The 14103-nt window shown below is 45.5% G+C and overlaps 2 protein-coding genes across 2 annotated transcripts in view; both read left to right on the top strand.

Moving 5' to 3' along the window:
- LOC306916042 (protein NLRC3-like) overlaps positions 1–14103 on the top strand; it is a 67460-nt gene that overhangs the window by 16366 nt on the left and 36991 nt on the right. The window contains exons 2-9 of the mRNA XM_079493742.1: positions 3668–3700; positions 4017–5874; positions 6254–6427; positions 7487–7660; positions 7740–7895; positions 8841–8890; positions 9893–10458; positions 10492–10557. Coding sequence (XP_079349868.1) covers positions 3668–3700; positions 4017–5874; positions 6254–6427; positions 7487–7660; positions 7740–7895; positions 8841–8890; positions 9893–10458; positions 10492–10557 — 3077 coding nt within the window. The remainder of the gene's footprint in view (positions 1–3667; positions 3701–4016; positions 5875–6253; positions 6428–7486; positions 7661–7739; positions 7896–8840; positions 8891–9892; positions 10459–10491; positions 10558–14103) is intronic.
- The window catches only part of LOC306916041 (uncharacterized protein), a 49999-nt gene continuing 36452 nt past the window's right edge, over positions 557–14103 (top strand). Inside the window, exons 1-3 of the mRNA XM_079493740.1 lie at positions 557–598; positions 1839–1952; positions 2695–2808. Of these exons, the coding sequence (XP_079349866.1) occupies positions 1903–1952; positions 2695–2808 (164 nt within the window). The 5' untranslated portion in view covers positions 557–598; positions 1839–1902. The remainder of the gene's footprint in view (positions 599–1838; positions 1953–2694; positions 2809–14103) is intronic.

Genomic DNA, 14103 nt, shown 5'->3' with positions numbered 1-14103 from the left:
CGCTAGCCCCTCCAATGCATGGCTTTCTGAAACATGTCATGTGGCAACCAAGTCTATGGACTTTAATGTTTGTGTATTAGAGACTATTATCAATAACCTGTTGCCAGTGTTGGGCCAGCCAAATGTAGCTTAACTTGCCCAACACTGGTTTTAATTAATTGTCTCCACCAGGCCGAAGGCTAATCTCTGGCACCGTTAACCCAGTCGATGCCAAACTTTGCACACACACTCCCTTGATGCCAACGATGAACCTCTATGCCAAATTTTCCAGAACGGCCTGTTATAGTGCCACCAGGAGGCCACTACCTGACCTGCCCTAGTGGAGACCTGTGCCCAGAGGGGCACTTTATCTAGTTTATCCTGTTCATATTTTCTGCTGTTTTTCTTGTTGCTGCTATGAATCCCAATTCTTATACTTGTATAATGTGATGTGAAAATATGGAATCTTGAAATATCCATTCACATGATAATTGTATGATTCCAGAAGTGTCCACCACAGAGCAGTGTCTCCAACACCCAGCCTTCTGTCTGTGAAGAGTGACAAGTCTATGGGAAAGCCTATTAACTTCACTAATGAACCTGGACCTCCACAGGCTAAGTATGTGAATTCTCCTGTACAATATACAACAATAAAACAAGCAAACAAAGAAACAATGTCATTTCACAGCTAAACAGTACATTAAGGATGTTTTTGACAGGATATTGATTGATATTTGATCCACACTTTGTACTCTGGTTTTGCGAGTCGACCTGTTGCGCCAGACTGAAATATGCTGATGGATTGTACGTAACGTTGCCGTCAGACACAACCCAGCTACACATCTTAATTTCTCAACTGTTGAGGATCGCTAGGGGGCGCTAGCCCCTCCAATGCATGGCTTTCTGAAACATGTCATGTGGCAACCAAGTCTATGGACTTTAATGTTTGTTTATTAGAGACTATTATCAATAACCTGTTGCCAGTGTTGGGCCAGCCAAATGTAGCTTAACTTGCCCAACACTGGTTTTAATAATTGTCTCCACCAGGCCGAAGGCATGGGGAGAGAGTATGTTTAGCACGCCGTCCGTGTGTCCGACTGTCCGTGTGTGTGTGTCCGTGTGTCCGTCCGCTAATCTCTGGCACCGTTAACCCAGTCGATGCCAAACTTTGCACACACACTCCCTTGATGCCAACGATGAACCTCTATGCCAAATTTTCCAGAACCGCCTGTTATAGCACCACCAGGAGGCCGACTTTTGTAATACCTTTATTTTTATTTTACTCCTCCATATTTTGTCTAAAAATCCTGCAAATCGTTACACACTATCTCTATAGTCATGTGCTCAAGACAGATCTGTCCGATATTTCATATTGCATCCTAATTGGCTAACATTGGCTTTCAAAATTTGCAGGATTGGCCCATTTTTAACAAAAAGCCTCAAATCATGAACGCAGCGTGCAATTTAGGTGAAATCTTTCACAAACGTTCCTACTAGGCTGAGGAATATATCCCACCCTTTTCACATTGGCCTGTTATAGCGACACCAACAGGTGGATTTTTGCAAAACACATTTTTGTAAAAAACAAATGCCTCAAGTCATCCAATTGCCATCCAAGGCGTAAGAAGAAATGGCACCTTTTTCACATTCGCCTATTATAGCGCCACCAGGAGGCCACTACCTGACCTGCCCTAGTGGAGACCTGTGCCCAGAGGGGCACTTTATCTAGTTTATCCTGTTCATATTTTCTGCTGTTTTTCTTGTTGCTGCTATGAATCCCAAGTCTTATACTTGTATAATGTGATGTGAAAATATGGAATCTTGAAATATCCATTCACATGATAATTGTATGATTCCAGAAGTGTCCACCACAGAGCAGAGTCTCCAACACCCAGCCTTCTGTCTGTGAAGAGTGACAAGTCTATGGGAAAGCCTATTAACTTCACTAATGAACCTGGACCTCCACAGGCTAAGTATGTGAATTCTCCTGTACAATATACAACAATAAAACAAACAAACAAAGAAACAATGTAATTTCACAGCTAAACAGTACATTAAGAATGTTTTTGACAGAATATTGATTGATATTTGATCCACACTTTGTACTCTGGTTTTGCGAGTCGACCTGTTGCGCCAGACTGAAATATGCTGATGGATTGTACGTAACGTTGCCGTCAGACACAACCCAGCTACGCATCTTAATTTCTCAACTGTTGAGGATCGCTATAGGGCGCTAGCCCCTCCAATGCATGGCTTTCTGAAACATGTCATGTGGCAACCAAGTCTATGGACTTTAATGTTTGTGTATTAGAGACTATTATCAATAACCTGTTGCCAGTGTTGGGCCAGCCAAATGTAGCTTAACTTGCCCAACACTGGTTTTAATTAATTGTCTCCACCAGGCCGAAGGCTAATCTCTGGCACCGTTAACCCAGTCGATGCCAAACTTTGCACACACACTCCCTTGATGCCAACGATGAACCTCTATGCCAAATTTTCCAGAACGGCCTGTTATAGTGCCACCAGGAGGCCACTACCTGACCTGCCCTAGTGGAGACCTGTGCCCAGAGGGGCACTTTATCTAGTTTATTCTGTTCATATTTTCTGCTGTTTTTCTTGTTGCTGTTATGAATCCCAAGTCTTATACTTGTATAATGTGATGTGAAAATATGGAATCTTGAAATATCCATTCACATGATAATTGTATGATTCCAGAAGTGTCCACCACAGAGCAGAGTCTCCAACACCCAGCCTTCTGTCTGTGAAGAGTGACAAGTCTATGGGAAAGCCTATTAACTTCACTAATGAACCTGGACCTCCACAGGCTAAGTATGTGAATTCTCCTGTACAATATACAACAATAAAACAAACAAACAAAGAAACAATGTAATTTCACAGCTAAACAGTACATTAAGAATGTTTTTGACAGAATTTTGATTGATATTTGATCCACACTGTACTCTGGTTTTGCGAGACGACCTGTTGCGTCAGACTGAAATATTCTGATGGATTGTACGTAACGTTGCCGTCAGACACAATCCAGCTACACATCTCCATTTCTCAACTGTTGAGGATCTCTAGGGGGTGCTAGCCCCTCCCAATGCATGGCTTTCTGAAATTACGTTGTGTGGCAAACAAGTCTATGGACTTTAATGTTTGTTTATTAGAGCCTAATTATCAATAACCTGTCGCCAGTGTTGGGTCAGCTACATGTAGCTTAATTTGCCCAACATTGGTTTCAATTAATTGTCTCCACCAGGCCGAAGGCATGGGGAGAGAGTATGTTTTGCACTCCGTGTGTGTGTCCGTCCGTCCGTCTGTGTACAGCTAATCTCCGGCACCGTTAAACCGGTCGATGCCAAATTTTGCACACACACTTCCTTGATGCCAACGATGAACCTCTGACCCAAAATTTCCAGAACGGCCTGTTATAGCGCCACCAGGAGGCCGACTTTTGTAAAACACATTTTTTTATTTTACTCCTCCATATTTTGTCCAAAAATCCCGCAAATCGTTTCACAGTATCTCTATAGTCATGTGTGTCCGTGTGTCCATGTGTGTCCGTTCGTCCGTCTGTGTACAGCTAATCTCCGGCACCGTTAATACGCTCCTTTCCGCACTTAATTTACACCTTATACTATCTATTGTCTTCATCTCAACAGAGAGACATTCACGACCTCACCTGGACAGAAGACATTGAGTCAAACCACATCTGGACACAGTAAGACTGGACAACATTTTACACTCATTAACATTTAATATCAATTAATGAAATGTTGAAATGGCAGCAGGCTCATCAGATTAAATATACTTGTTGTATTCCTGTATATCCAAATACTGATGATAAACATATACATTTAGACTAAAACAAATGATCCAATGTTATTTATTTTAGACTTTTTTTTTTTTTTTTCTTTTACAAAGTTAGATTTTCTGGAGGATATTTAATACATAGTTTTTATTACATGGTATGTTCAATGTATGTATTATAAATGAAGCATAATGTTTAACATGTATTAATTGTCTTCTCATATCAGATGTCAGTCTGCAGGAGGATTTAAAGGTCTATAAGGTCACTTTGGACAGTCTTGATGGTGTGACATACGTCACTGAAGTCCCCTCACTCTCCAGCATCTACACAGACCTCCACCTATCAGCGGGAGGGAGTGAAGGGGTTAATCAGCAACATGAGGTGTGGCAGCTTGAGACCGCCTCCAACATGAAGACCCTCCATGACGTCCTAATCAAGTGCCGTGCCATCTTTAAGACCCTCCTCCCTGGCAGAGACACACCCAGCAGCAGAGTTCTGACCAATGGCATCGCTGGCATCGGAAAGACATTCTCTGTGCGTAAGTTCGCTCTGGACTGGGCAAGAGGTTTGGAGAACCAAGACATCATTCTCCTGGTTCCCTTCTCATTCCGGGAGCTGAACTTGGTCCGAGATGAGCAGCACAGTCTTCTCTCACTGATCCATGTTTTCCATCCAACGTTAAAGAAGGTCACAGCAGAGCAGCTCGCTGCCTGGAAAGTTGGCTTCATCTTCGATGGTCTTGATGAAAGCAGGTTTCCGCTGAAATTCGAGAACATTGACGTCGATTCTGACGTCTTCGACAACAATGACGTCGTCTCTGATGTCACGGTGACATCATCGGTGGGCGTGCTGCTGACGAACCTCATCAAGGGGAATCTGCTCCCCTCTGCTCTCCTCTGGATAACCACCAGACCTGCAGCAGCCAATCAGATCCCTCCTGCATGCGTTGACATGGTGACAGAAATACGAGGGTTCACAGACCCCCAGAAGGAGGAGTTCTTCAGGAAGATGTTCAGTGATGATGAGGAGCTGGCCAGCACCATCATCTCACACGTGAAGACATCAAAGAGCATCCACATCATGTGTCACATCCCAGTCTTCTGTTGGATGACCGCTACCGTTGTGGAGGACCTGGTGAAGACAGACGAGACAGGACAGCTGCCCAAGAACCTGACCGGGATGTTCAGCCACTTTGTGTCGCTCCAGATGAAGAGGAAAAAGATGAAGTATGGCGAGACTCAGGAGGTTAAAAGAAAAGAAAAGAAAAGAAACAAAAAAGACAGAATTAGAGAAAAAAGAAAAAGGGAGACTGACAGGACTGTTCTTCTAAAGCTGGCCAGGCTGGCGTTTGAACATCTGGAGAAAGGCAGCGTCATGTTCTACCAAGAAGATCTGGAAGAGTGTGGTCTCGATGTGAACGACGCCGCGCTGTACTCGGGAGTGTGCACAGAGATCTTCAAAGAAGAGACTGTGCAATCTCAGAGAAAGGTCTACAGCTTTGTTCATCTGAGCATCCAGGAGTTCCTGGCTGCAGTCTACCTGTTCCACTGTTTCACACAGAGGAACATGAAGGTACTGAAGACATTCCTGGGAGTTGATGTCAGTTCCTTGGAGAACTTCCTGCAGAGAGCCATCGAAAAAGCCATGAAGAGTAAGAACGGCCACCTGGACCTCTTTGTCCGCTTCCTTCATGGCCTCTCACTGCAGTCCAACCAGAGTCTGTTAGGAGGCCTGCTGGGTGAGACAGAGAACAGTCCAGAGAGCATCCAGAGAGTCATCAACAACCTGAAGGAGATGAAAAATGAGGATGAGAGTCTCTCTCCTGACAGATTCATCAACATCTTCCACTGTCTGATGGAGATGAACGACCACTCAGTACATCAGGAGATCCAACAGTACCTGAAGTCAGCTGACAGATCAAAGACACAACTGTCTGAGAGCCAGTGTTCAGCTCTGGCCTTCATGCTACTGACGTCAGAGGAGGTTCTGGAGGAGTTGGACCTGCACCAATACGACACACTATCACTATCACCATGGGGGAGATTAAGTCTGGTTCCAGCTGTGAGGAACTGCAGAAAGGCTCGGTTAGTAGTCATGTGAATAGAAAACCTATTAGAATAGAATCAATGTACCATCACACCTATCAAACACCTAATAATTGTGTGTGTGTGTGTGTGTGTGTGTGTGTGTGTGTGTGTGTGTGTGTGTGTGTGTGTGTGTGTGTGTGTGTGTGTGTGTGTGTGTGTGTGTGTGTGTGTGTGTGTGTGTGTGTGTGTGTGTGTGTGTGTGTGTCACAGTGTAGTATTAATACAGATTATCTGTCTTTCACTTTTATGTTTTCTGGTTCCCTGTTCTTTTATGACTAGATTGTACAAAATTTACATTTATAGTTCATTTCCTTGAACATGAACTTGATCTAATCTGTGTTGATAATCACTGATTTTACATAATCTACATTTTCAGACTTGTTGGCTGTCAACTCCAAAAGCCAGAATATGAGATTGTGTGTTCAGCTCTCAGCTCTAATCCTTCACATCTAAGAGAATTGGACATCAGTTATAATGACATAACGGATCCATCCATGGACCTGCTCTCTGCAGCATTGAAGAGTCCAAACTGTCAACTGGAGATACTTAGGTCACATTATTATTTACATTAGTTCTGTTTTATTATTTATTGTTTGATTCTAACAATAAGAGTGTGAATAAAGTTGACATCATGGTATCCCACACCGATTAGAATAATATTATGGTCAGAGTTTGTGTTGTCTAGTTCACACATCACAATGCTACGGTACAGTAACTACAATATGTGATCCATCATGGCTGCTAGGGAATTATCATTATCAATGCTACGGTACAGTAACTACAATATGTGATCCATCATGGCTGCTAGGGAATTATCATTATCAATGCTACGGTACAGTAACTACAATATGTGATCCATCATGGCTGCTAGGGAATTATGATTATCAATGCTACGGTACAGTAACTACAATATGTGATCCATCATGGCTGCTAGAGAATTATCATTATCAATGCTACTGTACAGTAACTACAATATGTGATCCATCATGGCTGCTAGGGAATTATCATTATCAATGCTACGGTACAGTAACTACAATATGTGATCCATCATGGCTGCTAGGGAATTATCAATGCTACGGTACAGTAACTACAATATGTGATCCATCATGGCTGCTAGGGAATTATCATTATCAATGCTACGGTACAGTAACTACAATATATGATCCATCATGGCTGCTAGGGAATTATCATTATCAATGCTACGGTACAGTAACTACAATATGTGATCCATCATGGCTGCTATGGAATTATCAATGCTACGGTACAGTAACTACAATATGTGATCCATCATGGCTGCTAGAGAATTATCATCAATGCTACGGTACAGTAACTACAATATATGATCCATCATGGCTGCTAGGGAATTATCAATGCTACGGTACAGTAACTACAATATATGATCCATCATGGCTGCTAGGGAATTATCAATGCTACGGTACAGTAACTACAATATGTGAACTAACAGTTCAGGTACAGGTACAGTTATTACAGTATGTAGAGCCATGTTGACGCGCACGCGCACACACACACACACACATACACATACACATACACACACACCCCCAAAACTGTGATATTCAATCCAGATATATTTCATGTGTAATTGCAGACTTGCTGGCTGTACCTTCACACAGGCAGGATTTGAAGTTCTGCTCTCAGCTCTCAGCTCTAATCTTCTCCATCTGAGAGAATTGGACCTCAGTTTCATCTGCCTGCAGGAATCACAACTGCTCCAGCTCTCTGCGTTACTGAAGAGTCCACAGTGTGGACTGCAGATCCTGGGGTAAATAATGTGTGTTCTCTCTGTGTGGATCTCTACTTGAACATCAACAGCACTTTGTTAAATGTGTATTTCTCTGCAGGTTGTCAGGCTGTGGAGTCACAGAGGAAGGCTGTTCTTCTCTGGCTTCAGCTGTGACCTCCAACCCCTCCTCCCAGCTGAAACAGCTGGACTTGAACTTCAGCCACTTAGGAGACTCTGCTCTGAAGGAGCTGTCTGCTGCTCTGGAGACTGTCAAGTGAGTCGACTATAGGACTGTGTCCATGTTGGTCAGTAGACTATAGGACTGTGTCCATGTTGGTCAGTAGACTATAGGACTGTGTCCATGTTGGTCAGTGAGTCGACTATAGGACTGTGTCCATGTTGGTCAGTGAGTCGACTATAGGACTGTGTCCATGTTGGTCAGTGAGTCGACTATAGGACTGTGTCCATGTTGGTCAGTAGACTATAGGACTGTGTCCATGTTGGTCAGTGAGTCGACTATAGGACTGTGTCCATGTTGGTCAGTGAGTCGACTATAGGACTGTGTCCATGTTGGTCAGTAGACTATAGGACTGTGTCCATGTTGGTCAGTAGACTATAGGACTGTGTCCATGTTGGTCAGTGAGTCGACTATAGGACTGTGTCCATGTTGGTCAGTGAGTCGACTATAGGACTGTGTCCATGTTGGTCAGTAGACTATAGGACTGTGTCCATGTTGGTCAGTGAGTCGACTATAGGACTGTGTCCATGTTGGTCAGTAGACTATAGGACTGTGTCCATGTTGGTCAGTAGACTATAGGACTGTGTCCATGTTGGTCAGTAGACTATAGGACTGTGTCCATGTTGGTCAGTAGACTATAGGACTGTCCATGTTGGTCAGTAGACTATAGGACTGTGTCCATGTTGGTCAGTAGACTATAGGACTGTGTCCATGTTGGTCAGTAGACTATAGGACTGTGTCCATGTTGGTCAGTGAGTCGACTATAGGACTGTGTCCATGTTGGTCAGTGAGTCGACTATAGGACTGTGTCCATGTTGGTCAGTGAGTCGACTATAGGACTGTGTCCATGTTGGTCAGTGAGTCGACTAGAATGATGACAAAATGTGTTTAGTAAATATTTGGTGGGACTAAAACAGGCCGGTGTGAGACATTAAGCAGCAGAGGTTTTGACTTGATTCATTGTTGTTCTACTTCCTACAGTGTGAATCATGGAGGAGAACACTGGACTAAACCTCAACTCCTTACAACATGTGAGTCTGTCTGTCTGTCTGTCTGTCTGTCTGTACGTCTGTACGTCTGTCTGTCTGTACGCCTGTCTGTCTGTACGCCTGTCTGTCTGTACGCCTGTCTGTCTGTACGCCTGTCTGTACGCCTGTCTGTACGCCTGTCTGTCTGTCATGAACACATCTGTGTCACTAGCTTTAGTTTTAACCACTTTAGCCATTATTAAACTTTAGCACATATACAAGCTTGTAGCGCAGCACTCTACGAGCTTGTAGATCTGCTATTTGTTTCTTTTGTACTTGAAAATGCGTGCAAATCTTTGAATATATATATATATTCTTTCACAGCAAACAATTCTAACTCATATTTGCTTCTGGGCGGGTCCCTGGTACAACATATGTTCAGATGAACCAATGTGGCCAATTACATACGTGAAACTGATATAGAAACAAACTTTTCGTTTTTGTAGAATCTGGTCTCAGGTCTTAATTTCTCAGGGATCTATCCTCGGACCCTCCAGGGACCCTCCTTGGAACCCCTCCAGGGGTCCTTGGAGGGGTTCCAGCCTTCCAGGGGTCCTTGGGGGGGTTCCAGGGGTCCTTGAGGGGGTTCCAGGGGGTCCCCAGCTAAATGTGTTAATTCAGCATCACACTCATCTTAAACACTTTATCCATATTCTATACGTTGGCTATTTAAAAATAGCAGATCTACAAGCTCACAGCGCATCACTGTGTGCCGTGCTGCAAACTTGTACATCTGCTGCTTTTTTAAGTTGTGTGTGTGTGTGTGTGTGTGTGTGTGTGTGTGTGTGTGTGTGTGTGTGTGTGTGTGTGCGTGTGCGTGTGTGCGCGTGTGCGCAGGCACACACATGCGTGCCTGCGTTAGCCTGGCTAATAAACCAGACCGAATCAGCCGTTGGCAAAAAAAAATTGACAGTGTGATTTGAGTCTGGCTTATTAGCCAGGCTACGACTGCGTATCATTCAGTGAATGATGTATTTAATGTTTACTGTGTTGTTTTCTCATCAGATTTCCAGAGTCTCACACTGGACACAAACACAACAAACAGAAACCTCTCTCTGTCTGAGAACAACAGGAAGGTGACACGGGATGATCAGGATCATTCATATCCTGATCATCCTGACAGGTTTGAGTTCTGGCCTCAGGTTCTGAGTTCAGAGAGGCTGGATGAACACTGCTACAGTGAGATGGAGTTCAGTGGAGTGGTTCAGATAGGAGTGACTGACAGAGACATCAGTAGGAAAGGAGAGGGTCGGGACTGTTGGCTTGGAAGGAATAAACATTCCTGGAGTCTGTACTGTAGAGATGGTCACCATGGTAACGCTTACTGTGTCATGCACAATAGTAAGGTCACTTACCTTCCTATCCGTCCCTCTGGCTCCAACAGAGTAGCAGTGTATCTGGACCGTCCCGCTGGGACTCTGTCCTTCTACAGAGTGTTAGAGGACACTCTGACACACCTGTACACCGTCCAGAACTCATTCACTGAACCTCTATACGCTGGGTTCTATGTTGCTGATAACTCCTCTGTGTCTCTGTGTGAGGACAGACAGGCTGTGAGGACAGACAGACAGGCTGTGAGGACAGACAGGCTGTGAGGACTGCAGACAGGCTGTGAGGACAGACAGACAGGCTGTGAGGACAGACAGACAGGCTGTGAGGACAGACAGACAGTGTGTTGTATCATAATGTAATAATCAGGAACAGGTGTGGTGGTGGGGGGGGGTGTTTACATAATCAATATGTTTTGGTTTCCATCGGGTCACTGTTAGGGTCATCTGGGGTCACCGTTAGGGTCATCTTGGGTCACCGTTAGGGTCATCTTGGGTCACCGTTAGGGTCATCTGGGGTCACTGTTAGGGTCATCTGGGGTCGTTGACATGTAAAAGTAGCACAGTGGTTCTCAACCTGTGGGTCGAGACCCAACATGTTTTTTCTTAAGATTAGTTTTTGGCTTTGTCCTTTATTGATTATTATTATTATTAGTGAAGACGGACAGGAAAGAGAGAGAGAGGGAGAGAGAGAGAGAAGGGGAGAGACACGCAGCAAAGGTCGTCATGAACGGGACTCGAACACGCAGCGCGCTGTCAGGCCAGAGTCTATATGTGGCATGATGCGCCTGGACCACTAGGCCAGTGGGTGCCTCCCCCCCCCCCCTCCCCGCTAGGCCAGTGGGTGCCTCCCCCCCACCTCCCCGCTAGGCCAGTGGGTCCCTCCCCCCCACCTCCCCGCTAGGCCAGTGGGTGCCTCCCCCCCCCACCTCCCCGCTAGGCCAGTGGGTGCCTCCCCCCCCCCCCCTCCCCGCTAGGCCAGTGGGTGCCTCCCCCCCACCTCCCCACTAGGCCAGTGGGTGCCTCCCCCCCCCCTCCCCGCTAGGCCAGTGGGTGCCTCCCCCCCCCTCCCCGCTAGGCCAGTGGGTGCCTCCCCCCCCCACCTCCCCGCTAGGCCAGTAGGTGCCTCCCCCCCACCTCCCCGCTAGGCCAGTGGGTGCCTCCCCCCCACCTCCCCGCTAGGCCAGTAGGTGCCTCCCCCCCACCTCCCCGCTAGGCCAGTGGGTGCCTCCCCCCCCCTCCCCGCTAGGCCAGTGGGTGCCTCCCCCCCCCTCCCCGCTAGGCCAGTGGGTGCCTCCCCCCCCCCTCCCCGCTAGGCCAGTGGGTGCCTCCCCCCCACCTCCCCGCTAGGCCAGTGGGTGCCTCCCCCCCACCTCCCCGCTAGGCCAGTGGGTGCCTCCCCCCCACCTCCCCGCTAGGCCAGTGGGTGCCTCCCCCCCACCTCCCCGCTAGGCCAGTGGGTGCCTCCCCCCCACCTCCCCAGATGACAGTGAATGACAATTTAATGACTTTAAAGAGATTTTTTCATACGTCAAAGAAACATGCACACACACACACACACACACACGCACGCACAGTGTGATGTGCATTGGGTCCAGACGTCCAGTTGGTTCAAATGGAACCAAATGGACCGCGAGGGCGCACGGCACCTCCAATAAACATCCACCGAATCCACTTCTCTCCAACTGAGTCGTGCCCTGAGAGACAAAGACTTTGAGAAGCACCGATGGTCTATTATATACTGTATATGCTGTTATCTTATATAACTATATATGTGTCGTCACAATGCTGTTATATTATATATAACTATGAGTTCTCATGCTTTCGTTGTACTTATACTGTTCCATTTGCGGACGATATTTGATAAATGTTTCGGGACATTTAAATACCGCTGAGACCCGATAGAGTGTCTCAGCCCTGCGGTCGCTTCTCGCCTTGACCTTTAAGAAGTCTTACTGGTATAACTATATATTTGTTGTCACAATGTTGAATACCCTGTTATATTTGAAATGTATTGATTAAAAGCACATTTACATTTCAGAGACAAGAGACAACCTTTTTTTTAGTATTGTTTTTTAATTTAATACAGTACCTCTGTGATGAATTACAATGGAGTTAAGCAAATTAACGTTAACATGGGTTAGTATTAGGACTGTTTTCATCGTGGTCACAAATACTATATCTCTGCTGTCGGGAGGAAACCTGATAACTCGGGGCAGCGGTGGCCTAAGGGTTAGAGGAGCGCCCTTGTTGCCAAAAGGTTGCCGGTTCGATTCCCCGGACGGGTGGGAAAAGTCTGTGTGAGGAAGTGATTGTCATCACTCACCCAACACCGCTGAAGTGCCTTTGAGCAAGGCACTGAACCCCCAACTGCTCCCCCTGGAGCTGCTTAGTGGCCAACAGTATAAGACTGTGGTTGTACTGGTCAGCTCCCAGGTTTTTTTTGTGTGTGTGTGTGTGTGTGTGTGTGTGTGTGTGTGTGTGTGTGTGTGTGTGTGTGTGTGTGTGTGTGTGTGTGTGTGTGTGTGTGTGTGTGTGTGTGTGTGTGTGTGTGTGTGTGTGTGTGTGTGTGTGTGTGTGTGTGTGTGTGTGTGTGTGTGTGTGTGTGTGTGTGTGTGTGTGTGTGTGTGTGTGTGTGTGTGTGTGTGTGTGAAAATGAGCACATGTGCTCAGCTACTTCCCTGGGTAAATAAAGTTAAAAAAATAATCATTTTTCAGGAAATGAAAAATATACATTTTTCAGGAAATTAAGAAAACCTTTATTTTTTAAAACAAAGCAATACGGCCTCATCAAAGTTGGTGTTGTGACTTTATATACTGTCAATTACTTCCATGAGAGGGGGAAAGGTGGAGTTAGCTAGCCTGGGTAAACCCTAACCTGACTCCGCCAGATGGGGCAGCAGAGAGTACACTCCTGCTCCGAGCAGGAGGGGGAACCCAGTGTACTCTCTGCTGCCCCATCTGGCGGAGTCAGGTTAGGTAAACCCCTCCCCCTCGCCAGATTTGCAACCCTCATGGCAGAATGAAATGTTGTCCAGCAGGGGGAGTGGGTTTACCCAGGCTAGGAGTTAGCTGCTTTAGCAGACAGTTTGAGAGGGGGAGAGGTGGTGGAGTTAGTTGTTTTAGCAGACAGTTTTAGGGTCCAATGGAGTTAAGAGGTTTTGTCCAAAGCACTTTTTACTACTTTCCATTGGTTCAACATTTTCGAAACAACACACAGACGTAAAGGGTGTTCAATAGCACTGATTTATGAAACAACACACAGACGTAAAGGGTGTTCATTAGCACTGATTTATGAAACAACACACAGACGTAAAGGGTGTTCAATAGCACTGATTTATGCCACAAAAAAACCTCAAAAATGGAGTTATGAGGTTTCCTCCCGACAGCAACAGTATGGAATATCATATTGACTGTATAATGGAACAGAACCACAACACCCCGAAGGTGCAGCAAGACTTAACCCATTTAGGCCTGAAAAAAATGTCTTCTACATCCTGACATGTTTCTAGGCCTATATCACTCAATATTTCATGTCAAGGACCCCAAAAATGATCTGTAATTGGCCTCCGACCCCCATCTGAAAATATGTTGTTCCAGGGACCTCCCAAGAAGCAAAGATTTGAGTTAAAAACGTTTGTTCTGAAAAAATATATTCCAAATTTGAGGCACATTTTCACGATTTTTCAAAAATAGCAGACCTACAAGCTCGTAGCGCGGCACTCGGTGGCCCGCTACGAGCTTGTAGATCTGCTATTTTTCAATAGCTAAATTATAACATGTTTAAAACACAAAGGGGTTCCCGCCCAAAATGGGTTAAGGTGCACAATAGTAATTAGTTATAACTTTCTAACAACAGAGAAACTATATTATTAATCCTTTGTTACA

This window comes from Electrona antarctica (genome assembly GCF_951216825.1).
Source record: "Electrona antarctica genome assembly, chromosome: 23".
Taxonomy (NCBI): domain Eukaryota; kingdom Metazoa; phylum Chordata; class Actinopteri; order Myctophiformes; family Myctophidae; genus Electrona; species Electrona antarctica.
Note: the sequence above shows the minus strand (reverse complement) of the source record. Positions and strands in the feature narration are given on the sequence as shown.